Below are 27,770 nucleotides of genomic sequence, written 5' to 3' on the forward strand. Positions count from 1 at the left end.
ATTTTTTGTAAAATTAATTGCACGTTATTAACGTGTTAAATCGACAGCCCTATTATATATATACACACACACACACACACACACACACACAAGTATATATACTGTAAAAATATACACACCCACTGGCCACTTTATTGGTACACCTGTCCATCTTCTTATTCATGCGATTATCTAATTAGCCAATCAGGTGGCAGCAGTGTAATGTATAAAATCATTCACATATGGGTCAGGAGCTTCAGTTAATGTTCACATCAACAATCAGAATGCGGTAAAAATGTGATTTAGACCGTGGCATGATTGTTGGTGCTAGACAGGCTGGTTTAGTATTTCTGCAACTGCCGATCTCCTAGAATTTTCACGTGCAACAGTCTCTAGCGTGAACGGAGAATTGTGCGAAAAACAAAAAACAACAAGTGAGCGGAAGTTCTGTGGATGAAAAAGCCTTACGGATGACAGAGGTCAACGGAGAATGGCCAGACTTGTTCGAGCTGACAGAAAGGCTACGGTAACTCAGATAACCACTCTGTATAATTGTAGTGAGCAGAATAGTATCTCAGAATGTAAAACATGTTGAACCTTGAGGCGGATGGCTACAACAGCAGAGATCATGTTGGGATCCACTTCTGTCAGCCAAGAACAGAAAACAGAGGCTGCAGTGTGCACATGCCCACCAAAACTGTACAGTAGATGATTGAAAAAACATTGTCTGGTCTGACAAAACAGGATTTGGATCTGCCACACGATTGGTTGAATAATTAGGTGTACAGGTGTACCTAATAAAGTGGCTGGTGAGCGTATACATACAGTATCTACTGTATATATTCAGTATATATATTATTTTATATAAATTATGCCACTATTTATATTTGGTGATGAGAGGATAGATTTAAAAGGAGGCACTAACAAAACAGTGTTTTTTTTGGAAGGGATCTGGTGACATCTATTTGGCTCCTCTACAATCTTTTGCAGGTTCCTGGATACCCCACAAATCTAATACAAAACCAGCCAATAAAATCAACATGAGGCAAGCTGAACCTTGTCAGAGGTGCAGCCTGATTGAGTTTACTCCTTCCTGCTTGTCATTGGAGCCTCCTTGCTAATTCAATTTCCAGGGAGCAGCAGACATGCTGGTCTAACAGGCCATTCACTTAGGGCTGCTACTACAGTCCTACCCTGCCCCCTGCCATTCATCATACACTGTTTGGACAGGAGGAACATAGGGAAAGAACAGAGGAAGGAGAGTAAATGAGGTAATCATCTCAGAAATACCACCAGACTCAGGACTTTTGGAGGTTCCAAACAAAGGTCAATGGCAAAGTGCTGTTTCTTGGCCTTTTTCTATCTTGTTTAAATTTCATTTTTCAAATATCGTCAGGTGATGTGAGGACAGCATTCAGCACAGAACATACAAAGAGTCATTCAGAATGAATTGCATGGATGTAGCTGGAATTATGTGACCTGGAAGCTGACATCTTTGCACATTGTCACTCTTTTTTTTAGAGCCAATCACCTGAGCTATAAATGCCATGTGACTTATCACTCTGGAGCCACAGTAAAATTAAATCATCACAGCGCTGATCGGCTGAGGAGACAACAAGAACAGTGCCAAGACATTCACTAGCAGGAGTACATGAGCTGTGATGTCAAAGGCAGCAGACAGGGAAAAAGTTCATGCTTTTTATAATTTTGGTCACTGGAAATACATCTACTATAAAATTAAATATTTGGGATTGATGTTGCTGCGAATTTTTTTTAAAATTTAGTCAGAATATACAGCTTCTTTTAAATGGACATCAATGAAAAATTATTATTTTTGTGTTGGATGGCAGTAGCAGGCTAAACACATACAAATTGTGCCGCCGTGACTTAATGTGCTGAGTAACGTCATTTTTCCAACCATGTCCAATATTAAAATCAGCACGACACAATTTGCAAAAGGTGTGGACATTGTCGATATGGTTTCGAGATATGAAATTAAATTCTTCCATCCAGCTGTTGTTAAATTAACATTATATTACTTTTTTTCCGCCGGAACACCAGCTGAGTCTTCTCCTCCCATCTACCAGTGATGCTTGATTCATCTCCCCGCGTCTACTACCTGTGCAGATATCAACAGCGCAACTGGGTTGTAGGTTGCGGTCCCAAATGGGTTGAAATTTGTGTGATGTGTTGTTTGTGTGAGTAGGATGCGTTTCATTCAAGATCTGGCAACTGGACAACCTTGGAATAATATATTGTTTTGATTATTCATTTAACGAGGTTTGGGCCATACAAATTACGGGAGTTTCCCGGGAGAAATAACAAAACGGAAGGGGTGCGGGAGATCGGTGCAAAATACTGGAGACTCCTTGGAAAAGCGGGAGAGCCTCCTCCTGACCGCCTCCTCTTTGGCCTCAGCTAGCATAGGGCTGCTCCCTTTCCCGGAGCAGATTTGCGCAATACGAATTGCATTCTTTAAATGGCTTGATAAGTTAATTTTATGAGATCTATTATGCTTTTCATATAGTTAAATACTTCCTTTTCTTGCCTTTTCTAATAGAGAATGCAGAAGACCTACTGCAAATCCAGAGTTACACTTAAGCAAGTAGTGGGGTCACGGCTACGGAATAAACAATCTTGTAGCCTTGTTAATTTTATTAAATGATAAATAAGTTAAAAAGACTTTTAACATTCAATACTGGGAGCCCTGAAAAGGAAATGATAATGCTTTGAAGTTTTAGAAGTCTTAAGCACCTTAAAACAAATGCATTAAGATGAACTGCTAAATGTAAAAGTACACTTAACATAGGGTCACCACATTAAAATTGACAGTTCAATTTAAATAATGCTAACAAGAGGAAAAGGTAATGAAAAAATCTGAGCAGATAATTCTGCAGTTGAAAAAAAAACTAAATATTAAACAAAAGAAGAAAAAAAATGGCAACATCCACACAAGGAGTTTCTTGGCATGCTAGGATTGCAAAAGGGTATAAATGAACTACTGATGATTCAATGGTACCAACCATGGAGTGCCTTTAAGAACACATGGTGAACTACCTATTTTTAAAACCCAGCAATTACTTTTAATTGTAGAAAAACATTCCTGGTTTCCAAGGCTGCTGAAATACGACTGATTATTGTGGGGGCCATGTTTTCATAGGGGCCTTGCAGATAAACCATATGGACATCCAGGTCTTTGTTTGGAACTGGCAGACTATTCTCCCTCTTTCTTATATTACAAGAACTATTTTAAAAAAAGACTGAAAGCAACATTGAGCTGTTAATGCTACGGTCTGGATAGAAGTCACTTAGCTGTCTGACACTTCAGCAATACAACAAACGACTCACACCGCTATCTTCATACACCAGAAACTTTTTTGTAATCTGTGGGAAAAAAAGTCTGGAGAACCGTCAATCAATGTCATTGTCTGAACGACATTCTCTTTCAGTAGATTAATTCACCTGCTCAATTAAAAGCATGTTACACGTTCAAAACAAGTGCTATTCTATTGACAGCATCTGTGCCATGCTTTTGATTACAACAGACAATCATTTTTACTTGTCCTTTAGTCTGTATAAAAAAACTAAATTTTTTAAAGTCTTTAGGGCAAGGAATTCCAGTGGGTTTGAAGCAGAAAAGTGAAGCTTTTAATTAATGTAATCAATTTGTTTAATTTTAAAGTTTATTCCAGTGCAGTGTCTTGCCCCTTAGACATGAATAGTCAGTTCTTCTGGACGTTTGCAAAATATCATGTGACCTGCCCCCCTGTCTTTCTATAACACACATACTGTAAAACTCTCTTTGTCAGCAGCATGAATCCGCTGCTTCAGTAATAAAATTGGAACTTTAAAACTCTTAGTGTTTGCATGCGAATGTGTCTTTGGCCCCTGTGTGTCCTGTCTGAAACCAAAACTCTATAGCTCCACATTCTAGTAAATATGTGTCAGGTCATGGAGATCAGGACAAGGCATCAAGGTCCCAGTAGGAAATACGAAAACCCCTTTGTTGCAGTGACATTTAACAGTTTGTGAGTTTGTGCAATGCTAGTGCTGTTGAAACACTGACCTGGATTCAGTCAGTACTACCTCAACTGGTATTTAAACATGCAAAACTTGGCCTGAGGCATATGGCTAGTATTAGCCGAATGCCTGCCAAGCATGACTAGATGAAACGAGAAAAACACAATAAATTATATCCTAAAAAATGTAAAGAACCAGCTTGAAGAATTTTGCTCTAAAAAAAGCTGTGCTCCATATGTGATTGAGCTGAACATTACACTATTGTTAACATACAGTACCGTCACTTACAACGTAAGCCTGATGAATTTGGAAGTAAAATTTTATTTGGGTCATAACCACTACGGGTGGTGGAAAAATAGATTTCACTGTATTGTGATATTTTTACCTCACAATACTTTAATACATAGAAGCAGTATGTCAGTTCCATTTTTCACATAAACGTTTTTGGGAAGAAGGAGACTGACCCCCGCTGACAGAAATTGAAACTTCCTGTAACACTAGTGTAACAGTGTTAAATGACTATATGCTAAACATTAAGGAATGCAATATTATTGTGTTGTGATCCCGAAACACCATCATATTTCCAGGTCCCAGTCTTAGAAACAACCATAAACATTCTCTCCAAAATGTTCCCTCCAATGTTTAGATAAGTGGTTGATCAATGTAGGTTTTGTCAATTAACTATTCTTAATTTTTTAATCAATCATCGCACCCAATATTGTATATGTGAATACATCCTTGATTTCGACAAATGTTAAAAATAACCATTAACCAGAACTAACCATTTTACAGAGTATATGTTTATGGTCTCACCACTGAACAGTAGTATGAGATGGAGCAGTTGGAGTAAATCTCATATCATACCTGTGATGAGTTCACGAACTTCCATGTCGTTGGTTTTTCTCAGCAGACGAATGAGAGTGGGAATACCATCACAGTTCTTGATGGCCACCTTGTTATCATGGTCCTTGCCATAGGAGATGTTCCTCAGAGCTCCGCAGGCCTTACGATGGACTTCAGCTTTTGGGTGATCCAACAAGCCCACCAGCACTGGGATCCCCTTGAGCTGCCTGATGTCCTTCTTTATTTTGTCATTCTCATAGCAGAGGTGCTGTAGGTAGGCGGCTGCATTAGACTTGACGGGATCGATGGGGTGGCCTAGCATGGCGATGACCTCAGTTAAGTCAGGGTCCCTCCAGCGAGAGTCTTTGCGAATACTGTCGATCGAGGGGGAGCGACGGCCACCCATGCGGTCCAGACTGGCCATGCTGCCCCTCTCAGGTTGGGCAAGGGGAGCTGGGTACATGCCATGGATGTAGGGGTGTCTTTCATCAATAAATTCAGCCTCTACAGGGTCCTCGTAGCCTCTGTAAGAGAGAGAGAGAGAGAGAGAGAGAGAGAGAGAGAGAGAGAGAGAGATTTTAACTAGTCATCCAGCCAAAGGGATTAAAAGGCTGGTTCACTCAATGAAGTGAAATGAAAATTCTGTCATAATATACGTACTCTTGTTCCAAACACATTACTTTTTGCTTCGTGATAATTTTGAAGAATGTTGCCACACAATAATAGTGAATGGTGACTGAAGCTAACATTCTGACTAACTTGCCCTTTTTTGTTCCATGAAATATAGAAATATGGACTGATGAGGGTGCATTAATGACTACAGAAAACACCAGGCATTGTGTGGGAAAAAGTGCATTCCATGAAGTTTACATTAGGTAAAGTTTCAGGGTTCATTGAAAAGAACACCTCTAAAGACCTGCAGTAATGAACAGATCCTCAAGGGAAATGAGATGAGAGCCAAAGATTAAAGAGAGGAGACAAAGAGATTGGAAAAAGATAGAGCCAGAGATTACAGACAGAGAAAAGGGACTTATTTCAGTTATTACCCATAGCACCAAAGAATCCGCAGAAAAACAGCTCCCTTCAATAAGAGAAACTGCTGCCATTTCCTTATTAATTGTGTCTGTCAGGGCACAGCGATGTTCTCCCTTTTATTAATGATGGAGGGAGATCTAGCATGGGGGAAAACAGAAAGCCTGCAGGGTCCAGAACAAATATAGACCAGACTGTAAACAGAGAGAGAGAGAGAGAGAGAGAGAGAGAGAGAGAGAGAGAGAGAGAGATGGATTCCCTACTATGAAGAATCTGGATGCAGGACAGCATAGTAAAGCACCACTCCCACTGAATCCCAACCCTGGAGTCTTCTGAGATTTCCCTCACTAGTCACATACAAGCATGGTGTTCGGTAACATGGGCTTGCATCAATCCATTTCTGTGACCACTCACTCTTAAAACATAAAGAGTTCCTTTTAGAACCAAAAGTGTTTATCTCCTGATGCCATAGAAGAGAAGAACCTTTTGAAGTTCAACCAATAACTTTCTTGTCTTCTCTAGTTCTTTAGAAACACCATCTACTTGCTGTATGTACTAGTCAGAGCTCAACAATAAGGATGGCCTGCTGGCATGCAGCCAGTGTGATAGAGCTTTCGACCAGTTTACAGAACTGCATTTGCCCTTTCGGACCAGTGCTGTGTTTACACACAATCTTACAATTGTTGATATTGTAAAAGTATTTTTATGCCTTGCAAATTTGAACATTTGGATGTCAAAATTTCTAGAATAATTTGTCATAAATATTTAAGGCATCAGTAAGAAAATTCAGAAACCAACCCAGAAGTCAATATTCTGATCTGAAGAACCTATAATTTACACAAAGAACTTTATGCCTCCAAACAACTTAAATCTCCAAAGAACCATTGCCAACATTGCAAAAAAAGGTTTTTGATAAGAAGGTTCTTGGCTGAATTTTACTTCTGCTTAAGTTAGGGATTTTCAAAACCTTTCCCAAAACCCTGATCACTATTCCTGTGCATAACTCATCATGCACTATTCATGCTACAGACGTGAATTACACCACAAATTGTGCGGCTTATTAAGGATGGGTGTGCTAATTATTTTCTAATCTATCAGACTATCTACAATTTTCCTGGTGGATGATAAAAATGCTGAAGAAAATACCATAGATTTACACTGAAAGAGGGATTTGAGCCACATCACAACAGTGTCATAGACTTGTGGGTGGCCTCTTTTGAGCCAGAAAGCAACAAGTAGCTAGAAACCCAAAACTCCTCAGCAAATTCACAGCAACAACCTAGCATACATGTGGTGACTTTAGCACAAGCATGCACCAAAAAAAAAAACCCTGTATTCGTCTTATTCTTGTTTGGTACGTTCTTTTTGACCTGTGATATGGGGGATCTCATGAGCCCAGTGATATCTCGCTCTGAGAATTATTTTCCTCTACAGTGCAGAAGTTGATAATAACGTGTCTGCAGCTGTGCCATATGCGTCAGGGAGGTTAAATCAAGCTAAGACAGGAGTCTCGGCATGCTCCATTATCAGTGTGACCACAACAAAGATGTCCCTGTGCAGTTACTCCTAAATTGGTATAGAAATGCTGATCCTGTGTGTCACTAACTCATCATTACAACCTTTCACTCTTTCTCTCTCTCTCCATTTCTATTAGACAGGGAAAAACAAGGTGTACCAGAAATCCAAAGCACAAGGGAGAGTGGCTGCAAACACAGAGACACCACTATCATCTAACAGCATTCTGGAATCCAAGGAGAATTTTAAAGAACATCTTCAAAGTTATGTTTATGCTAGTAAGACAACTGTATGATGTGAACATCTTTGATGTGTGGCTTGACAAAATGGGCCACAGCTGAGAAGTTTGGCCGTTAGTGAGTGGTGCATGTTTAATGAGAGTTTTATGGTAATTATGCATAGCAACTTTTGAGGTGATTTGGGAGCACATTGCAGGGTGAGGAAATCTCAGAAACATGTTATTTGGCAGGGTGTGCATGGGTTTAAACGAACGTTGCAGCACATACAGTACATCTGACATCAGGGCTGTGGGAAGAAGTGGTGTCGAGATGATGGTTGTTCATTTCTTTAAGTCAGTTTTTATATACAAATGCATTAAAATATTGCATATAACTGTATGCTTGAGGAAGTCTTGTGAAATAATTTGCAACACTGAATAGTGTCATAATTATTTATAAATCATGATAGGCTTCATCTCAAAACCCCCTGAATGGCAAGCCATGTTTGTACTATTTTTACTATTGGAGTGTCTAGCCAGTGTCACAATGATCAAATGATCATTAACTGACGTAATGTCTGAATACCTACCAATGGCAGGGTGCGACCCCGTGAGCAAACCAACATTAATGCAGTTAACACTCAGGCTACATTACTCCTACTGGAATTAAATGTTTAAATACTCTTCCCACCAAGTCTCATGCTGATGCAAATAATTAAACAGAAAAACGAATATTTAAAGATCATACAAGCTCGGCAAATATGACTCATGTCTGAAGGATGTGTGTGACAATGTATAATAATATTTACAGAGAGAGTAACTGACTCATATAGACAGTAATTGGCAGAATTAGACAGTTCTATCTCTTCCAGGCTTTATTGCTGTTTACAGAGGCCAGGAGTCATCTCATCTCATTTTTCACACCCCAAAAACACCTTTCGAAAGCCTATGACAGCTCCAAGACATTCAAGAAACAATTATGAGCCAGACACTTCTGCAATTCGTCTGAAAAATAGATTTTTCTCCCATCCAAGTGAAGTCAAACAGTGCTGGAGCAGCATCTTTTTTAAAGTCCTTTTCACACTACTACTTCGCTTAGAATTGCTTAAGATCTAAAAACTTGGTTCAGTGTACACTAAATGGTATTCCTCACAGCATAGTTTATACACCAGCAAACAGAGCGTAGCCTCAATGCAGTTGATTAAGAGCAGTAATTAATACACTGCATATGGAGTTTTCAGCTGCTGATTTAAATAACTGCCAAATCAGAAGATGCAACTTAAACTTAGGATCTATTTAAAATGAGTTTTACCACCCTCACTCCCAGTTTCAAACAGTGCAAATCATTTCATAGGGTTTACACAGCCAGAGAGCAGTGTTAGTGCTAGAAATCAAAATAGAGATAATGCAATGTTGTCACATGCAGATAGAAAATGCATATGACCAAAAGAAAAGATCACTGTGAGAGATCAAGGATGTCTAAAAGCCAATTCAAATTGTATAGGTAGTTTAATATATTTCCTTTTTTCTTTCTCTATCAAACACACACAAAATCTCACAATGAAGGTTTTGCAAATTTAAATTATTTTGAGATTCTGTTCAGATGAATTGTAAACCCTGCAGACAGAGTGATGTCAAGATTTGCATTTAAATTGGTATCATTGAGCATACATGTGTATTCACGACATGTGAAAAGCACTTCTGGTAGACATGATGCTCTGAAGATTAATACAGCATCTTATGCCTCAGTAATGGGGCAGCCAAACTTTCCAAAAACAACGTGTTTGTTTGGTGCAAACAGAAAACACATGGTGAAATACTCACTGCCGCATCAATTATTTTTTAGCCAGTCATTTTCTTTATCTGAATTATTTAGTTCTGGATTTTGTGAATAAATTACAGTGCTTTAGGAGTTTACAGAAGAGGAAAATATGAGAAGATTTATAAAAGTCTAATAACATTTGAAGAGGCTCACATTGCTGAGCTAATAAGCAACAATTAAGCCTACTTGTGGATTAAGTGCTCCAAAAATTATTGAAAAGCAGAACAGACACAAATATCTAACAAATATGTGCCTGATCAAATGTTGCTTTATCAAAAATGCTCGGTCTTATTTTGAGCACAGTTGTTCTAATTACATTATTTTTTTAGACCCTTGAAGTTAAATAAATAAATAAAAACTGTGGCAGTGCCAGAGGAGTAAAGCCCATTCGGTGTAACGCCGTATTCATGCCATTTCTAACTATTAACTCATTTCTAACTTTCAGCTACCTATATCTGTAATTTGATGTTGATTTCATATAATGCATTAATTTTATTAAAATAAATGTTCCAGGTTCAGTATAATGCTAATTATCACAACTCATCCTTCATATATTTAATAGAAAGACAAACATTTGGTTACAATACGGTACATACAATGGAAGTAAATGGGGGCCACTCAATAAACATAAAAATTTTTAAAACACGATTTTAGGGTGAAATTACTTACCTTGTCTGCAGAAAGTTATATCCAATATTACAACTTTGACACCGCAATGATGGTGAACCTTATCTCGTAAACGTGCCAGTGAAAATCCCTGATATCATCATGTTAATATGTGTAATGTTTACGTCTTGTTGCTATACCTTTGAAACAGTGTAAACAATTATGACTGGCTCCTTTCTGCAATTTTTGCTTTTGTTTATTTATTTTTTAAATAAATGAGGGATGAGTCAAATTATTATTTTTGAGGTATATTAAATTAAGCACCAAATGTTGTTTTGTATTTTTTATGTTATTCATGAAAATTATTATGATGTGTTACCAAGAAAATATTTTATTCTGTGGGTCCCTGGGTTTGCTGAATATGGGGTGGAGGTGTCAATTGATCTATAAAGACTGACAATCCCTGACCTAAACCATGGTACTGAATGTTTACAATATTCAAGTACAACAGTATTAATACTGTTGATACTCCAAGGTACTTGAAATTTGTTTGAGTGTGTAACAGCGGGAACCGGCTGAACAGCAATCATATTAAAACAAGTTTTAAAGAGAATGGATGGGATGTCATGTTTTCCTCTGTAGACCTATACAAATTCAGCATGAGGATGTAGAAGGAGTGGTTCCTGGTGGTCTCAAAGGGGATGTCTTCATGATGACCTTATGGCTGCACTGCTGTGGCACTAGTGGCAGGTGCAGGGAGAATGAGCCAATGCGAGATGAACCATTAGAGATATGGCTGGAGCCGCAACGCACTCTTTGTCTAGCAGCGCTCACCAGAGACTATTAATCACCTTGACAACAACAGCTCCACAGAAATAGAGACCGAAAAAGATTGAGAGAAAGAGAGATAAGGAGAGACAGATAGAGGGGAGAAGAGAGGCTGTTTAACAAATGAAATGCACAGTAGCTGTCTAATCCATGCAAACATGGCACTGGAAACCATTTCTTTGCTAAATGTCACAATTGTGCATTTCCAAGCAGCAAAGCAATGATTTACATATTCGTTTTACACATTCATTAGCAAGATGTGAGTGTCTGGTATTATGGGAATGATGGATGTGAAAAGCAAGACTTTGACATTCAAGAGTTAGAGGAGTGACATCATTGCTAATTCCACTATAATTTTAGCTTGATATACACACATTCATTATGGGCTCTGTGTAATTAAAAGAAAACAGCACTTTCATTTCATATGTTCCCATAAACATACACGCTGTCAAAACAGCTGCAGATTCTTTCACTATCGAGGAATTATATTGACTGCAGGATGAAAAGGAAAATATGTTAAGATAACAAAACGTAACTCCCCTTCTGTCCCATTCTTAATATAATGCCTAAAAGTTGAATAACTGAAAAGATACATATTTCTGCATCCTTCACTTTAATAAAAAAATGCATTATGAAAGGGGGTTTAGGACAGTTTTTTTTGTTGCAAAAAAAGGTTGTGGCTGTTGTAGCAAAGGTCACTCATCTCATCAAAATATATAACACTTTTGCCCACTATAATTCAGAATCTTTTCTTCTATGTCTTCTGAAGCGATATAATAGGTGTGGGTGAGAAACATCAATATTTAAGTACTCTTTTTCTATAAAATCTTCTACTACTGTATAGTAGGTGGCAATATGTGATAATGTGAATCGACAAAAACAAAAGTAGTACATGAAAGAGGAGAATTATAGTAAAAATGTGACTTCTAAAAATAAGGATTAAACCACTGAAGTCGTATGGATTACTTTTATGTTGGCTTTATGTGCTTTTTTGACCTTTAAAGTTTATGGCCTCCATTCACTTGCATTAAATGGACCTGAGCTGAGATATTCTTTTAAAAACCTTTGTTTGTGTTTTGCTGAAGAAAGAAAGTCATACACATCTGGGATGGCATGGGTGTGAGTAAATGATGAGAGAATTTTCACGTTTGGGTAACGATCCGTTTATGTCTGCGACTAGTTAACACAATTAATTCCCATGACAAAGATTTTTATAGAGATTATGCTCACAAAACACAATTTTTAGCCAATGGACTATTTTAGAGCCGAGCATAACAACAAACACTAATATTCACAATAGAATTATTTGGTTTAATGAACTTTTGAATAACTTCCATCACTTTTCCAGGCATGGAAATCAAATGTTTTTAATTCAGGATCATGATTCCACTGTTTGTTATAGCAGATACCTGTGCTCTAAGCTCTAAACATGCTCTAAATTTTAGGCCCCGCTTGTGCTTCCATGCCTTGCTTCCATGCCTTGCTTCCTGGGAGTCTATGGGAGTTTTATAAGTGCTATTTGCATTGTATCTCAATCTGATTGCCTTTTGGACATTGGGCTTTCAATAAATGTATTTTTGTCTGACCTGGATGCCCGGCTTCTCTATAGGTTGATTGATCGAACTCTAGAATGGGCAGAAATTTGGAACAAATGGGCAATAACCAGGGCTGGACTGGGAAGAGAAATCGGCCCGGGATTTTACATAGCAACTGGCCAAAAAGTTGAGCGGGTGGGTGGGGTGGGAATGTTCGCTGTCCTTTTCTGCATATCGTGGCACCGTTTTATGGTCCGTTTTACATAACGCGGTGGCTCATTTTAGCTTATCGCAGCCCATTCGGCCTGTTTCGCGGTCGACCCACCAACCCACTCGGTTCTCCCGATGGCCAGTCTGCCCCTGATTGGCCCCAAAGTGCGATTGGTCCACAAGGAAAATGCCTGCTATGCCAGATTACCAGTCCAGCCCTGGCAAGAACTGAAATTGAGATGTATGTGATTGACAACTTATGGAATGTAAAGAGTGGTTGGACTGACCATAATCAGAAATTTTGTTGCAAAAACAGTTTTGAATTTAGTTATTTTCTTTAAGGTTTTTTCTGTTTGAGTAATAGTTTGAGCAGCTTTTGGGAGCAACATCGCAGACACCAAAAACAATAGTCTACGCTTCCCCACTTTTGAAAAACATCAGGCACCACTCCTATTCGTGAAGTGTGTGCTCTGCCACCGACAAGCAAAAAAGCAGCAATTAACAACAGCCAATGAAATCGCAAGAGGACGGAGAGGAAGTGGGAAGCAAGAGGCAATAAACAAACAAACAATCAAAGTGTCTTACCAACCACTGTCTCATCCATATATGTTGTCTCTGTCTTATTGTTCCCATTCTTAGCAAATCAGTGCAAAAACAACTGTGAGCACCTCCTGCATGTTAATTGTTGTGCTTCAAAATACCTTGTCACACATTGCAAGCTACTCGTCCTTTGCAATAACCTTCCATTATACAAAGAAAAGAACCAGCATCTCTGTGCTTCTCAAGGGACAGAGTATTTGAATCAATTAAATACGCAAATCACATCAAGGCCGCTTATAATCATCAAAAGTGTTTTTCTATACTTAGCAATGAAAAAGCAAACCAAATAAATCACACATATCAATCTTACCTTACACGAGGGCCATTGCGTAGCGGCTCTCGAATGGCACGTCCAGGCAGCGTGCGACGGTTAACTGTAGAATAATCAGGCTCTAGATCATAAGGCTCTTCATCGTCAGGACCTAGACTTCGGCGGTCATCCTCCAGGCCATAAGGCTCCGGATGAAAGCGTTCCGGCTGAGAACGATTGAGATCCACAGTGCTACTGCCCATAGGTACCTGGGGCTGTGCCACATGCCCATAGTCATCCTTGCGAATGGGGAGAGTGTAGCTGTTCTCAGGCCGATATCCACCTGGCATGTAGGGCCGATAAGGCCTGTAATTGACTCCACGTGAGAGGCTTCCGTAGTTGTCGGGCATGTCTCCGTATCCATCGTGAAGGCCGTAATGACGATATTGGCTGTCTGGAGTGTCATTGTATGAATCACTGTAATTGTTGAAGGAGCGTGTGAGGGTGGAGGTGGCCTGGGGTGTGATGAAGCGATCACCGTTCCTCAAATAGCGGCGATCAATGGAGTCGGTGTAGCTCCCCAGTGGAGATGAACCTTCTGGAAGAGGGAGGCCATCTGGACCCAGTGGCACCTGTCGAACAGTCCGTGTTGTCACTGTCTTGACCATCTTGGTTACCTTAGATGATTGGGGAAACAGCATCAGCAGAAGGGCAAGACTGTATGGTTACCATCATCATAATCGTTACAGTAAACGTGAAACTAAACATTTGCCATATTTTTATGGCAAAATATGGCATATTTTTGCCATATTTTTTTGGGCATATACACTGTTCATGTATATATATGATATGGAACCATTGAAAATAAAGCCATTGTCAAATTGCTCAAATAACAACAGGTACTGGTGTTCATCAGTAATGAAACTGCTGGAACCAAAAATAAGGGGACATTTCAACCGGGCTTCTCTGTTGTAGTTGTTAGCTCCTCTGATGAACAGGTACTCCTTATCTTTTAGAATTCCACGTGGTATAAAGAAGCAACAAACTTTGTATACTGCATAAACTTTTAAACATACCCTTTTGTGATGAGAACCTTACAAATTGAACAAAAAACACAACTGTTATGTGTAACGTACTTCATAATAGTAAATCAATCTAAATATGAACTGCCACAAGACTAAAATCACTGATAACTGATGTTCTAGTTCTCTGTGTCTGTCACCGGGCACTGACGTCTTTATGACTCAACTTAAATAAATCACTATTCCCCTCTGAGTGCTTATCCAGTCCCTTATTTCAGAAAATGTCTGCCTGTCAGGAGGATAGAGTGGCTCTGCTCCTACAGGTTCAATGCTGATATAGAAACCAATTTGCTGCCCAGTGAATTCTGCAGAGCAATTAATTGGCTATTTTGTCCATGGCTGTAAATTCGTCTCGGAAATTAATGAGCTTGAGAAAAAAAATAATAGTCACTGGAGATGAACCATGACTGCTTGAATTTGTGAGCAAACCCTTAAAAGGAACATGGCCAATTGTCAGAGCTTAATATCTCAGGGGAGGTGTCTCTTTCTATAGGAGGAATATATTGTTTAAAACACATTCAATATAAACACCCCAGTCTGACTTTTACCAGTTTTACCATTGGAGTGAATTAGTGATCAATTTGATGGTTATTTCAGACAAAGAGAAGTTGTATTTCAACAAACATCATCATCAAACATGAAGAAACAAGAAATGTATGGTAATAATGCATGTTGAAGTTTAAAACAGAAGCCAATGTTATGATTATGAGGGGTAGAAATCATGGATTTCAACCAAAATTTAAAGGGATATTTCACCCAAAAATGAAAATTCTCTCATGAATTACTCACCCTCCTGGCATCCCAGATGTGTACGAATATGATTTTAAGAATATCTCAGCTCTGTAGGTCATACAATGCAAGTCAATGGTGGCAAATTTTTGAAGCTCCAAAATCCACATAAAGGGAGCATAAAAGTAATCTATAAGACTACAGTGGTTAAATTCATGTGTTCAGACATGATATGATGGGTGAGAAACAGATCGATATTGAAGTAATTTTTTGTCATACATTCTCCTCCCTGCACAGTAGAGGGTGATATGCACAAATAATATGACTCACCAAAACAGAAGAAGGAGAAAGTGAAGGAAAAAGGATTTAAATAATGATCCGTTTCTCACCCACATATTCATTATATAACTTCAGAAGATATGGATTTAACCACCTGAGTCGTCTGGATTACTTATGTTGCTCTTATGTGGATTTTAGAGCATAACAATTTTGGCATCAACAGCTGAAATATTCTTCTAAAAATCTTTGTATGTGTTCTGCTGAAGAAAGTCATACACGCCTGGGATGGCATGAGTGTGAGTAAATGAGAGAATTTACATTTTTGGGTGAACTAACCCCTTAAGATTACTTCCACTGTCAAAAAATACTAACATTATCTATACAGATACCATCAGTTAATTTTTTAATTCTGTCTCAATCGAATATGTAACACTTTTCCTCCTGTTATTTACAACCCACTAATTAAAATTCCATTTACGGTCAAATAAAAATAACATGCCTGCTATTAAATGTCTTGAACAATGTCGTTCTGTTTAATTTCAAGGGAGGCCAAACTATTGGTTCTGTCACTACCGCCCAATGGTGTGAGCAACAGCCCTCGAAAAAGGCTTGTTGATGAACTTTTATTTGGACCCACCAGGTGCATGGTTCTCCATCACCAGCTTCCAGACCACATGAGTCACAGCATGGCTTTCCAGAGTGTGTTTAATATACCATCTCTTTAAAAGGATTATTTCACCGAAAATTTTTAATTTTGTTATCATTTACTCACCCTTATGTCATGATTTTTTTCTCCCGTGGAACACAAAAGGAGAAATTTTTAAAGAGTGTGCTGAAAACATTTTTACATTTACATTTACATTTATGCATTTGGCAGACGCTTTTATCCAAAGCGACTTACAGTGCACTTATTACAGGGACAATCCCCCCGGAGCAACCTGGAGTTAAGTGCCTTGCTCAAGGACACAAATGGTGGAGGCTGTGGGGATCGAACCAGTGACCTTCTGATTACCAGTTATGTGCTTTAGCCCACTACGCCACCACCACTCCAATTTATTCTTATTACAATAAATGGAAACCGAAGCTTCCAAGCGTTAAAGAGGACATAAAAGCACCATGAAAGTATCAAACAAGTTTTCCAAAATCATTGAATATAGTGAGCCATAAGAAACATTTTAGGATATTTTCAAGGTGCATTTGCATTACATTTGAAGCTTGAAAGCTGCAGTCACAATTCATTGTAATTGCATGTAAAACGGCAACCAGCACAGTCTTCAGAATTTCTCTTTTTTGTGTGTGCTACTGAAGGAAAAATGTCATATGGGTATGAAATGAGAGGGTGAGTAAATGATGACAGACTTTCACTTTTTGGGTGAACCATTCCTTTAAAGGTGTAACAAACACAAGGTACAATTACAGCGTCTTCAGAACCAAGGCTACTGTGTTCTCTAATGAATGGTGTCTATCTGCAGCAATGGATATGTTTACAAATGTTCGCCTGTTAAAAGGTGCATGCAGGCATCATGGCCGGATTTTTATAGTTCTAGGGTTTCATGATCTCCATGGTATTTAGATTTACAGAGCACTGCCACAGCTGTGAGTTATAGACAGTTAGTGAGATGAAAGATGGGAAGCAGAGACACATCAAACATTAAGCAAAGGCACTCTTTACTGGTTTAATTTCAGATGGTGTTGGCATAGGTGGAGGGATGGATGTAGGTATGGGAGTAGAAGGTTTGGACTTGGTTAGGATCACTGGCTGGAATGTTCGGCATGTGATGGTTTTAACAACCTTGGTCACCTACAGTGAAAATTATCTCAGTTGAGGAGGCATGAGAAAAGCAGTTATAATGGAAATGTCAACTCATGTTACAGTAAAAGTGAAAAATAAAAGCCTGTTCAAGTGCTTAAAAAGCAGGTCTCTTTCTCATGAATCCTAGTTAACAGTCAAAAACAGTACAAAGCTAATAGTTCAACCAAAAATGAAAATTCTCTCATTATTCACTTACCCTGATGCCATCCCAGATGTTTATGACTGTCTTTCTTCAGCAGAACACAAAGTCAGATTTTTAGAAAAATACTGAAGCTCTGTAGGTCCTCATAATGTATGTAAACGGGTGCTATCAGGCTGCTGGCTATTTGATAGTCCAAATGGCATATTTAGGCAGCATTAAAGCAATCCACACGGCTTCAGTCGATCAGTTAATGTCTTCTGAAGCAAATTGATAGGTTGGTGTAAGAAACAAAATGTTTTTTTTTTCACTTTAAATCATTGCTTTTGGGATGGCATCAGGGTAAGTGAATAATGAGAGAATTTTCATTTTTGGTTGAACTATTCCTTTAAACTGCGCCAGAGAATTAATATTTCATATAAATTCTCTGGCAAAACAAGAAAAATACAAGAATGCCTTTGAGACAAAATATTTTTATTGTCTCATTTTGTCTTTCACCAAACAGTAAATTAAACATTTAGTTGAACATTGCTTCTAGCAGGAGAAAGATGGATGATTTCCAAGAAGAGAAACAGGGGGAGAGAATGCCACAGAAGAGACAGATACAGAAAAATGAGTGCTTGTAAAATGGACTTGTGGCATATCTCTAGAGCTGGGCTTTTCAATTACAGTACATCTGCAAGAGGTCCATTCTATACATTTCCTTCTCAAAAGAGGTCTGAACAATACTGCCCTACAAAACATTGAAACTGAGAAAACTGGCTGCAGAGTTTTTTGATTTTTTGATTGATTGTGGCAAGGAGGAGGGTGGAGCCGAGCTGTGATGACACATACCCAGCCCCTAATCAGGCTTATCAAGCCAACGAGAGAAAAAAAGGCCACCGGAGGCGGAGCTTCGAGAGAGAGAGAGAGAGAGAGCTACAGGCGGCTGTCCTGCATTTGTTTATGGTTGTGTGTTACTTTGATGCTTCTTCCAGTTCCCGCCTCCCCCTTTCCATTACACCCTGTTACACTTATTTTGTGTTAGGAACCAATATATGGTATGAATATGAAATTAAATAAGCAATATGCATTTTAGTAATATTCATTTTATAAGCAATAGGGTATTTATTTTAAGGTATTCATTGTAGTAAATAGTAAAAATAGCCTTTACAAGACTGCTAATTAGTCCAGTGTTTAATGTGTACTGTACAGTCTAGGACATATACAGAACTAAATCTGTGCAATTTTTCAATTGTTTTTCTATACAAACATGTGCCAGACTGACGTATCTTAGCATAGCACTGTGTCTTGCTGTGTTCCCCTGCATCTTTTGCAAGAGTGCCATGTTTTTTAGACACTGTGTCAGGTAACAGTCTGGTGACATCTGCGTTCTGTTATATTTGTTGTGCTGCATCTAGTCCTCCCCCACCCCCACAATGTATTCGGTCTGAAGGGACCATTACACATATTTGGCTTTTAAACTATCCATTGGATCATCTTAATGCCAGTTGTTGTTTCAGGGAACACCGTATCAGAGTGCTTACATTATGTCCTACATACTTTATAAAAAACTTGAAAGTCCCAAGGCCATGTGGCTGAAGGTGAAAGGTTGACAGGATGTATTTATGTGACTGAGTTTGGTTGATGAGTCCTGGTATCAGCATAAACACAAACATGATGACAGAAAGACCCATACATCTGTGCACACATACAATACACGCTCTGTGATTTTTATTCCTTAGTGTTTCATGTGTGTTATTCACAGATTAGTACAGAGTGTGAAAGGTTTAATGGTCAAACGCACAGCAGTAGGAGGATTATACATATACAGTACCACTTTATTACCCATAATTACTGGAGCGTGTGCAATGTTTGTGTGCACATTAGTTAATACCCAAAGCATATATGCTTGTGCATGCATGTAGCTGTTTGCTTTTGTGTGCACACTGATATATTATAGCAGTAGAGGGCATAAGGAGGTGACCGCTAGCAAATCGATGCTTTGTGCAGTGATTTCACACCAGTGCAAAGACTCTTTGCATTGTTGAGCTTCAATGGGCACAAATAATGGTGACTGACAAGAGGTGATGTTTGCATGTTAGAATGTGTATGTGAGGGAGAGATTTTAACTCACCTTCACATTAGTCGAATTGTCCTTTTAGGAACAACAAAACAAAAATAAAGGGCAATCAAAACACAGGTGGATGGAACTAAACAGAGCTGACTGTCCACACTCTCTTATGTTTAAAACAGCTGAGCTGTTTTAATATTAAAGAAGCACTAGGTCTGCCATGTTAATCCCTCTGTCTGATAACAGAAGAGCTGATTGGGTGGAATTTAATAACAGCCTTTTCTGGAACTCTGACTACTGAACACCACACCAAAAACCATTAAACACTTCCCATTCATTTGGACAAAAGGTTTAAAAAACAATGCTTGATTAAATAGCTATTATATATTTTAAAACAAACAAATAAAAAAAAGTGTACAATTCAGTGAAACATTCAGTAAAATTTGAAATGATACTTCAGTGTCATAGTGCAATTTTATATGCTATAAAATGCAAATAAATATATGGGTGTTTTTTCAAATTCTGGCACTTTTAGCACTGTGGTAAAATCTCATTAAAACAGTTATTTATAAACTATTATACTATTCTTTTTTTTTTTCCATTTGTCTAGTAAAAATGTCCAACAGTGCATCTATATGTGTCACAAAAGATGAATGTAATCTGAAAGTCCCACCACACTGTTATTTCCACCCTCTCAAATTCTGTGATGGAAATGTATTTTTTCAAGTGGTTTTTACTTTATTTATTTATTTATTTTTTATAAAATAACCAACCCCTGTCTTTCTGAGACTAACTAGTTATAGACTAACAATAAAATAATATTTTCACACTTTTTGCATAATTTGGCAAAATAGTAGCTTGATTGGAAATAATGCCAAATACAAATATTCTGCTCAAGTTATCACTTGCTTCATATTTAATCTAAAGCATGCTCTTCGATGACACATTTCAACTTGGTTATCAAGTAAATCAACTTTTGAAAAACGTTGAGGGACAAAGGTGTTTGGTATGGTGAAAATGATTGAAAGAATGTCTGGGACAAGGCTAAAACAATTAAATCTATACTAAAGGCATTTGAAAAGTACCACAAATAAATGATGAAGGCTATGTAAACGGTTTCAAAATCAGTTGTACTGGACCTTTATAAAACAAAACGAAAAAGTTTAAATCTGTTAGTTTCACTATTATACACAGCGCCGCCATATTGCTATGCCCAAAAAGTTACTTGTTTTATGTTTTCATCAAAAAGTGAATTTTTCTTGCGGTCAATTGAATAAGAGTGCACACTCTCTATCCCTCTATCACACATGCAGCTGGTGCGCAGAAACTGAGAGAGACAAGGTGGTTAAAATTATAATCAAACGGCAAGTTTAAATGGCAAACGGACATGCAATTGATGACATGTATCCATGTATGACTGCAGAAAGCACTTCAATATGAAAACCCCCGGGCAAATCCCGGGCATTTTAGGTCAAATAAAAATCCCGGTTTGACTATTTTAAGGACCCCCAGGCGAAGGACATGTTGTCACCCCATAAAAAGCAGATATTTGTTGTGCTGCATTGATAGACGATACCGGGGCAGGTAAATGCTCTAACATCACGATCCGTGAATATCTTATCTCTCGTAACGAATATCATCCATAACGAGCAAATTAAACACTAAACGTGATTGCCACTAGAGGGTGAAAGGTGAAACGGGCCGTTTTCTCCTGTCAGTCATTGACACTCTATGGCAGCTTGGGCATACCAAAACGGCTGCTCGAACACTTCCGTTGGCTTCACCACCTGCTGGGAGTTTACCACTACATCAGCGATCCTGTTCTATAAATATACCAGAAGTTAGTTTTAATAAAAACTTTCCCTTGGGACAAGAAACTGCCCAAAGTTGAAGAAACATCCATGTATTCAATATCTTTTGACAATAAAAGATAAACATTATCTACAAGTATTTGATATAAAAAATGTCTTATAAACAGTCTTTAGTTAAATATCGTAGTTAAATATAATAGTTAAAGAGCATCACCACAAGTTTGATAGAAAAGATGCTCTCAGCACTTGCGTTACTTGAAATGTACAAATATAATAATTGCCATCCTAAAAAAGGCACAATATGTACACACAGACAGTTCTAAATTAAAAAAATTATTTCAAATATATATATATATATATATATAAAAAAGTGCACATACCTTGGTCTCTGTGCGGCGTGTGGTCCCGTCTTCTGAGGTAACCACAGAAACATGAGAGGTGGGTGTGCCAGGGTCCTCCTCTATGGTTACTGTCTCTTCTACAACCTCCGGGGGTTCCTGCATCATGGCCAGTGATGTCTGGTTACTGGGGCTCTGCTCCTGAGGGACAAGCAAAGGGCAGTGGTAAAAGGTCAGAGGTCACTGATGTGTGCTTAGCTGAGCAATTAGGAGAGGAAACTTTAATAGCTTTTAAAGGGTTAGGTCACCCAAAAATGAAAATTATTCCATAATTTACTCACCTTCAAGCCATCCTAATTGTATATGACTTTCTTCTTTCTGCCAAACACAATCGGAGTTATATAAAAAAATCCTGGCTCTTACAAGCTTTATAATCGGAATGAATGGTACCTTAGATTTTGAAGCCAAAAAAGCAATCCATATGGCTGCAGGGGGTTAATAAAAGGCCTTCTGAAGTGAAGCGATGGGTTTTTGTAAGAAAAATATCCATATTTATGACTTTATAAACTATAATCACTGGCTTCCGGAAATGGCCATCATGAGGGAGTTCATGAGGGAGTCGAGTTCTGCCATATGACGTAGGCGTAGTGTAATCTCCATTGAGAAATGACGAATGCGGAAGTGCACAGGATAGAGGAAGCCATTGAATGCACGGACGGCCATTACCGGAAGCCGTGATTATAGTTTATAAAGATATAAATATGGATATTTTTCTTACAAAAACACATCACTTTGCTTCAGAAGGCCTTTATTAACCCCCTGGAGCCGTATGGATTACTTTTTGGATGGATTGATGTGCTTTTTTGTGCTTCAATCTAAATCTAATGTACCATTCATTCCGATTATAAAGCTTGGAGGAGACAGGATATTTTTTTATATGAATTAGATTGTGTTTGGCTGAAAGAAGAAAGTCAAATACACCTAGAATGGCTTGAGGGTGAGTAAATTATGGGATAATATTTGGGTGAACTAACCCTTTAATAATGTAAGTGGGATGATTTTCTAAGTGCTTACAATCTCTGCTTAACTACGGAGAACATTTGACACAGTCACAAGTAAACTGCATTTTAAGTTATAACAATTATCTTACCAATGCAACATACAGAAGTATTGTAAAATTTTAGAAATGGAGCAGGTACTAAAAGACTAAAACCAAGTGCTAAGATGCAAAAAATGACAACAAGAACATAGTGCTGGCAAGTAAATTACATTCAGAAAAAAAGTTGCAGCCACCGTTTCAAATACTCCTGTAAAAGACCCTCTGGATAAGAGGGTTTACTGAAGACACATGACAAGAGAGAGGAGGTAAATAAAAATAGGAAGAATGTGAAGGAGGCTGAGGCAACTTTTAAACACATAAAAACAACGAATTAAACCGGAAGAAACAAACAACGAGAACTCAGGGTACAAACAGCCAGGGGAGAATTGTGTGTGTGTGTTTGTTTGTGTTGGCAGCAACACAGTATTCCATCCATCTTTGAGCACATTAACGAGTGGGCAGTTTTTCATTGATTAGCATAGTGGAAGGCTTCAAAGTCTGAGCAAGGCCAAATTGAGCCGCAGCCCGTCTCGCTAATCATTCACTTCTACCCTTTCATGTCTCTGTATCATTTCTCTGGCAGCTACAGGGGGTTTGCCTGCCCAACCTCACAAACTACTTCTAAAAGAGTGCAAAGTCGAACAAAACTTCAACTTTCTTGGAGTGATTTAGTTCAAATTGTTCTAACAAAAGAGGAGAAATCTCTTGGTAATCCATATGTTGTGTTACAGCCACTCTCATCAGCCTGAGAGGCAAGAAGAAAACAATTCTTTCATTCTGTTGATTAACAAATCTTGTCATTCTTGGTGACATTTTTATGTCTTATTATTAAAATTCTAAATTGATCATTTTAATGTGACCTATTTCTTTGCATCAACAATATTCTGTTTAAATACTTTAAGTATTTAGTCTTTGTTAACTTGCAGAAGCCCGAAGTTTACTCATCTCAAAGACAGCTGTGAACATCTGTAAAGACTAAAGAGAATTCCAAAGAAGTTAATACAAAACATATACTGTACATAAGGACTAACAAACACAAAATAACATCTTTTTTGACCCAGTAGGCAGTGTTTGTTTGATTATCAAACCATCCACACATTGCCAAGAAAAATTCATCCCACAAAACTCTGCATGCAAAAGGAGGATACTCTTGGGAGAAGCTAGAGCACGGAAAAGGCAACAATCACTTTGCAGGAGTTTCAAAGTTCAAAAGCTGAGAGCAGAGTTTGAGGCAAATATGTAATTAGAGTCAGGAGATGTTAAAGGGGATTAAATCATTTCACTAAAAAGCCTTCTCTCTTGCAAACAAACTGGAAAGCATTTTATATCCAAAAGCATTTTAATCAGTATTTTCGCCTCGTTTTCCAGTAAAAATATAAATGTCATTGTTTTTGGAATATGTCTCTTGAATTTACTGTCTCATTCCATTAGCAGATATTATTTTAAGTTGTTTTAGATAAATGAAGTAATCTTTAGGCTTGAAAGACGTTATAACACACCAAACATGCTTCTGCATCCACCTGCAACATAAAATAATACATCTAGGCAAAAATTGTGATGTGTCTTGCTGTTTTTTCAGTGACTTGCACCACGTTAATTTAGACACCAAATGTATGTCAAAATAGACAACAGATGTCAAACAGCAATAGATGTCAAACTAAAAAAGTTTTTAAACTTTATAAAATGCATCTTGAGACACCTGTTCTATCTGTTACACTGCATGTAGATTTTTTTTTGTAAATATGTTTTGAACATCCCCTAAGAATTTTAAAATACTGGAAAACAAGACAATGATACTGACTGAGAATATGATTTTTGGCAGTGTGTTCATATGAAACTTCAAATCGTCTAGAAATTATAATCCTTAAAACCACCAATAGGATTTTACTTCCTTAAGTTCTTTGCATTTTTACACATGGCTATAAAGGAATAGAAAAAAAAGAGGAGTACTGCCAAACACACAAACCGCACCACGAAAATACACAAAACCAAAAATGATCCATGGGAGAGCTGGAGCAAGATCTACTTTCTGTACAGTAAAAAGTAAACACCTAACATCAATACCTTTCAGGAATCGCACAGGAAGTGAAATAGCTTCATGTTCACAACCCATCCATGAACATTGTTGTCCCAGTGAAAATTCCCAAATTGGTCTTTAATTGAAATGATGCGGGCATAAACCAAGAAACTCCCTCCAGCACTGATGTGTTTATTTTTCATGCGAAATTAAGCCTCTTCAGTCAGCCAAAGAGAGAGATATGTCTTCAGGGCAGGTTGAGGATTTTGACTCTGACCAGGGCATTCAGTGGGGTCTTCAGGGATGATCCGCACCACATGGTGGAAAACCTGCTTCCACAGATACAAGCTTTGCATCCATGATGACTATTACACAGGTGAACTACTGAACCCAACGCTGTGTTTGTGTGCTTATGTGCGTGTACTACTATAGCGTGTCTCGCAGGATTGAGAGAACATTACGGGTAAGCCACAGGGTTCAGAAAATAAGCCCATTTCCATGTGTTTTCATGTATTCTAATATTAGAAAGAATGGAACACCCACAATCTTCACTTCTGGAGACAGACAATAGACTGGCGATAATAACAAAGATTTGGTGCACGTCTAAGACATTGATCACAGGTTTCTTTACACTTCTTTCTTCAGCACAATAGTTTTGCATATAGTTAATGCTTTAATACATGAGTCACAAACCACTGAGTGAAGACTTAAAGCTCTATAAAGTGGCTGGTGTAAACTGCAGGACCCTGCGGTAGAGGGTGTTCCTTAGCAACAGGCCAAAGAGTGAATGCCAACAAAGGACATTGTTGAGGAAAGTAGTTCACAATACAGAATGAACCTCAGAAGACCGCAGTTCACCAATAGTTTCTTTTTGTGAAAAACTCAAGAGGCCGTTTCATCAATGTTATTAGACGACTCTCTGAAATACTTGATTATGATTGGTGAACCACAGCCTTCTGCAGTCAAATACTTAAGTATTATGAACATTGAACTGTATCCTTGCCTTGGAAAAAAAGCAATGACCTACATAGATTTGCTAGCTTAATGACTGTGTCTCCTGCTGGGCTTCGATCCACGTATTTTTATGCACATTTTGGGATATTGGATAAAACTGCTGGATGGAAATACCCAGATGCGAATAAAATCTCCAAAATGTGCATCAAAAATGTATACATTGTCTTGAGGTGGAATCATTTTTTATTTGATAAGAAAAAAATGTGTATAAACTATGATGGAAGCACATTTACCAAATTAACTCTGATTAAATATATTGGGAATACAAGATGAGCATCGAAAATGTCACGTGATAGAATAGCTTGTCCATAACTGGACAAATAAGCGGACCAATAAACACATCTGAAATGTTGCTCTGGTAATACTAAAATCAACGGTGTCTAGAAAATCCAAAGCCTGTACAGAGTTTGTAGAGAAAAAATTAGACCCACACAAACTTGAACTGTGCGGAAGAGCAGGTATAATGATACTTTTGAAAAATATTGTATAGATCCACATGGCAAAGACAAAAGAAAGGAGGAACGCACACACATATTGTGCTCCCAGAGCTGTGTAATGCGCTGCCACTCCCGGACAAGAGACAAAGTTCTTAACGGTGTTCTTTCTAAATGGTCTGAACTGCGAGTATTTTATTAATAAAAGAGTCACAATTGCTACAATTTCCCCGGTTGTGACTACTTTGTTCTTTTGAATACATGGGATGGAAACACAGCTTTATCCGCACATTGTATTTGCAATATTGCGTTTTTTCACACAAGTTAAAATTGCAAATTGGATGGAAACATTCTGTACTTCTGTGGTCTCTTTTCTCACATTTATATTTCATGTCATTGCATTTATTTATTTGGTTTAGATGTACAGTCAGTCGGTCATTATCACAAAAACATTTTCTGGATCTTATCCCATACTTACATTGTTTCAAAAACTTGATACTTTTGTGTCATCAATGATATGACTTTGCACATAATTAGGGTTTGGTAATTGCACAGCATGGTTCTTTCTGAGAAGAAAACGTGGCTTTTATTTTCATCCTTTTTCCTGGAGTGGCACAGAGGTGTGTGAGATAAATATCAGTCTTTCAGAAGGACAAATTGAGACTGCGCTGGAGGAGATAAGGTGAGCCGGAGCAAATAGGGTAGATAGGCAAATGAGAGAAACGATTGGCAATTAAAAAGCTTTTGAATAGCAGTCACTTATATGGTTATCAGTTCTTTCCCTGATCAACTTGATAACAGAGGAGTCTAAAAGCCACCAGATCACCCATCTGCAAAGCCAAGAGAGCAAAATCTGTACTCTCCGCACCTCAAAAACAACAGCCATCTAATGTGTTTCTATTTTGTCTTTAAGACTATATTTATAACAAAACTTCTATTTCTTATTTCAATGCATGGTGTAAAAATGTAAAGGTGAAGTGTGTAATTTCTGTACCAAACAGATCTGACAAAATAATGGAAACTGAACACTTCCCTTGTCTTTAATTTCAAGATGGTCAAAAAATCTTAACCTGCACAGAGTATAGATCAATTACAAGATTAATACATAATAAAAACTAATACAAAATTCCCGCTGCTCTGAATAAAAAAGCCTCTGATTTTCTATGGATTCATTTGTCTCCATTAAACAGTCTCATAACAGTTTGTACAGTAAGTGAAACATCATCATCTAACCTAATACCACACTCTAAGAAGGTCAGAGTGATACAGAGAGGATTAGTTTCTGTGCCTCCAATTTGTTCATTACAGTCGCCATGCATCACCTGGGCTGTGGCCTCTCCCGCAGTAATGCATTGCACTCTGGCTAACTGGATTACAGTCAGACCTCGTGGCAGCAATTGTCGGTAAGCTCTTACACAATTAATCCCTCTGCAAAGAGTGTTTGTATAACCTTGGATTGCAAGAGTTTCCCATCAACTTGCAGACTTCCTAGCATCGGAGGACAT

At 38.1% G+C, this 27,770-nt stretch overlaps 1 protein-coding gene across 7 annotated transcripts in view; it reads right to left on the reverse strand.

Moving 5' to 3' along the window:
- LOC127638926 (splicing regulator ARVCF-like) overlaps positions 1–27,770 on the reverse strand; it is a 240,378-nt gene that overhangs the window by 70,771 nt on the left and 141,837 nt on the right. For 5 of the 7 annotated variants that reach the window (XM_052120700.1, XM_052120692.1, XM_052120709.1 and 2 more), the window contains 4 exons: positions 21,744–21,902; positions 19,616–19,636; positions 13,518–14,134; positions 4,864–5,366 (listed from right to left, as the gene is read on the reverse strand). In XM_052120700.1, the coding sequence (XP_051976660.1) occupies positions 4,864–5,366; positions 13,518–14,134; positions 19,616–19,636; positions 21,744–21,902 (1,300 nt within the window). The remainder of the gene's footprint in view (positions 1–4,863; positions 5,367–13,517; positions 14,135–19,615; positions 19,637–21,743; positions 21,903–27,770) is intronic. The other 2 variants (XM_052120725.1, XM_052120717.1) reach the window with 1 other exon arrangement.

Source organism: Xyrauchen texanus, chromosome 4 (assembly GCF_025860055.1).
Source record: "Xyrauchen texanus isolate HMW12.3.18 chromosome 4, RBS_HiC_50CHRs, whole genome shotgun sequence".
NCBI lineage: Eukaryota > Metazoa > Chordata > Actinopteri > Cypriniformes > Catostomidae > Xyrauchen > Xyrauchen texanus.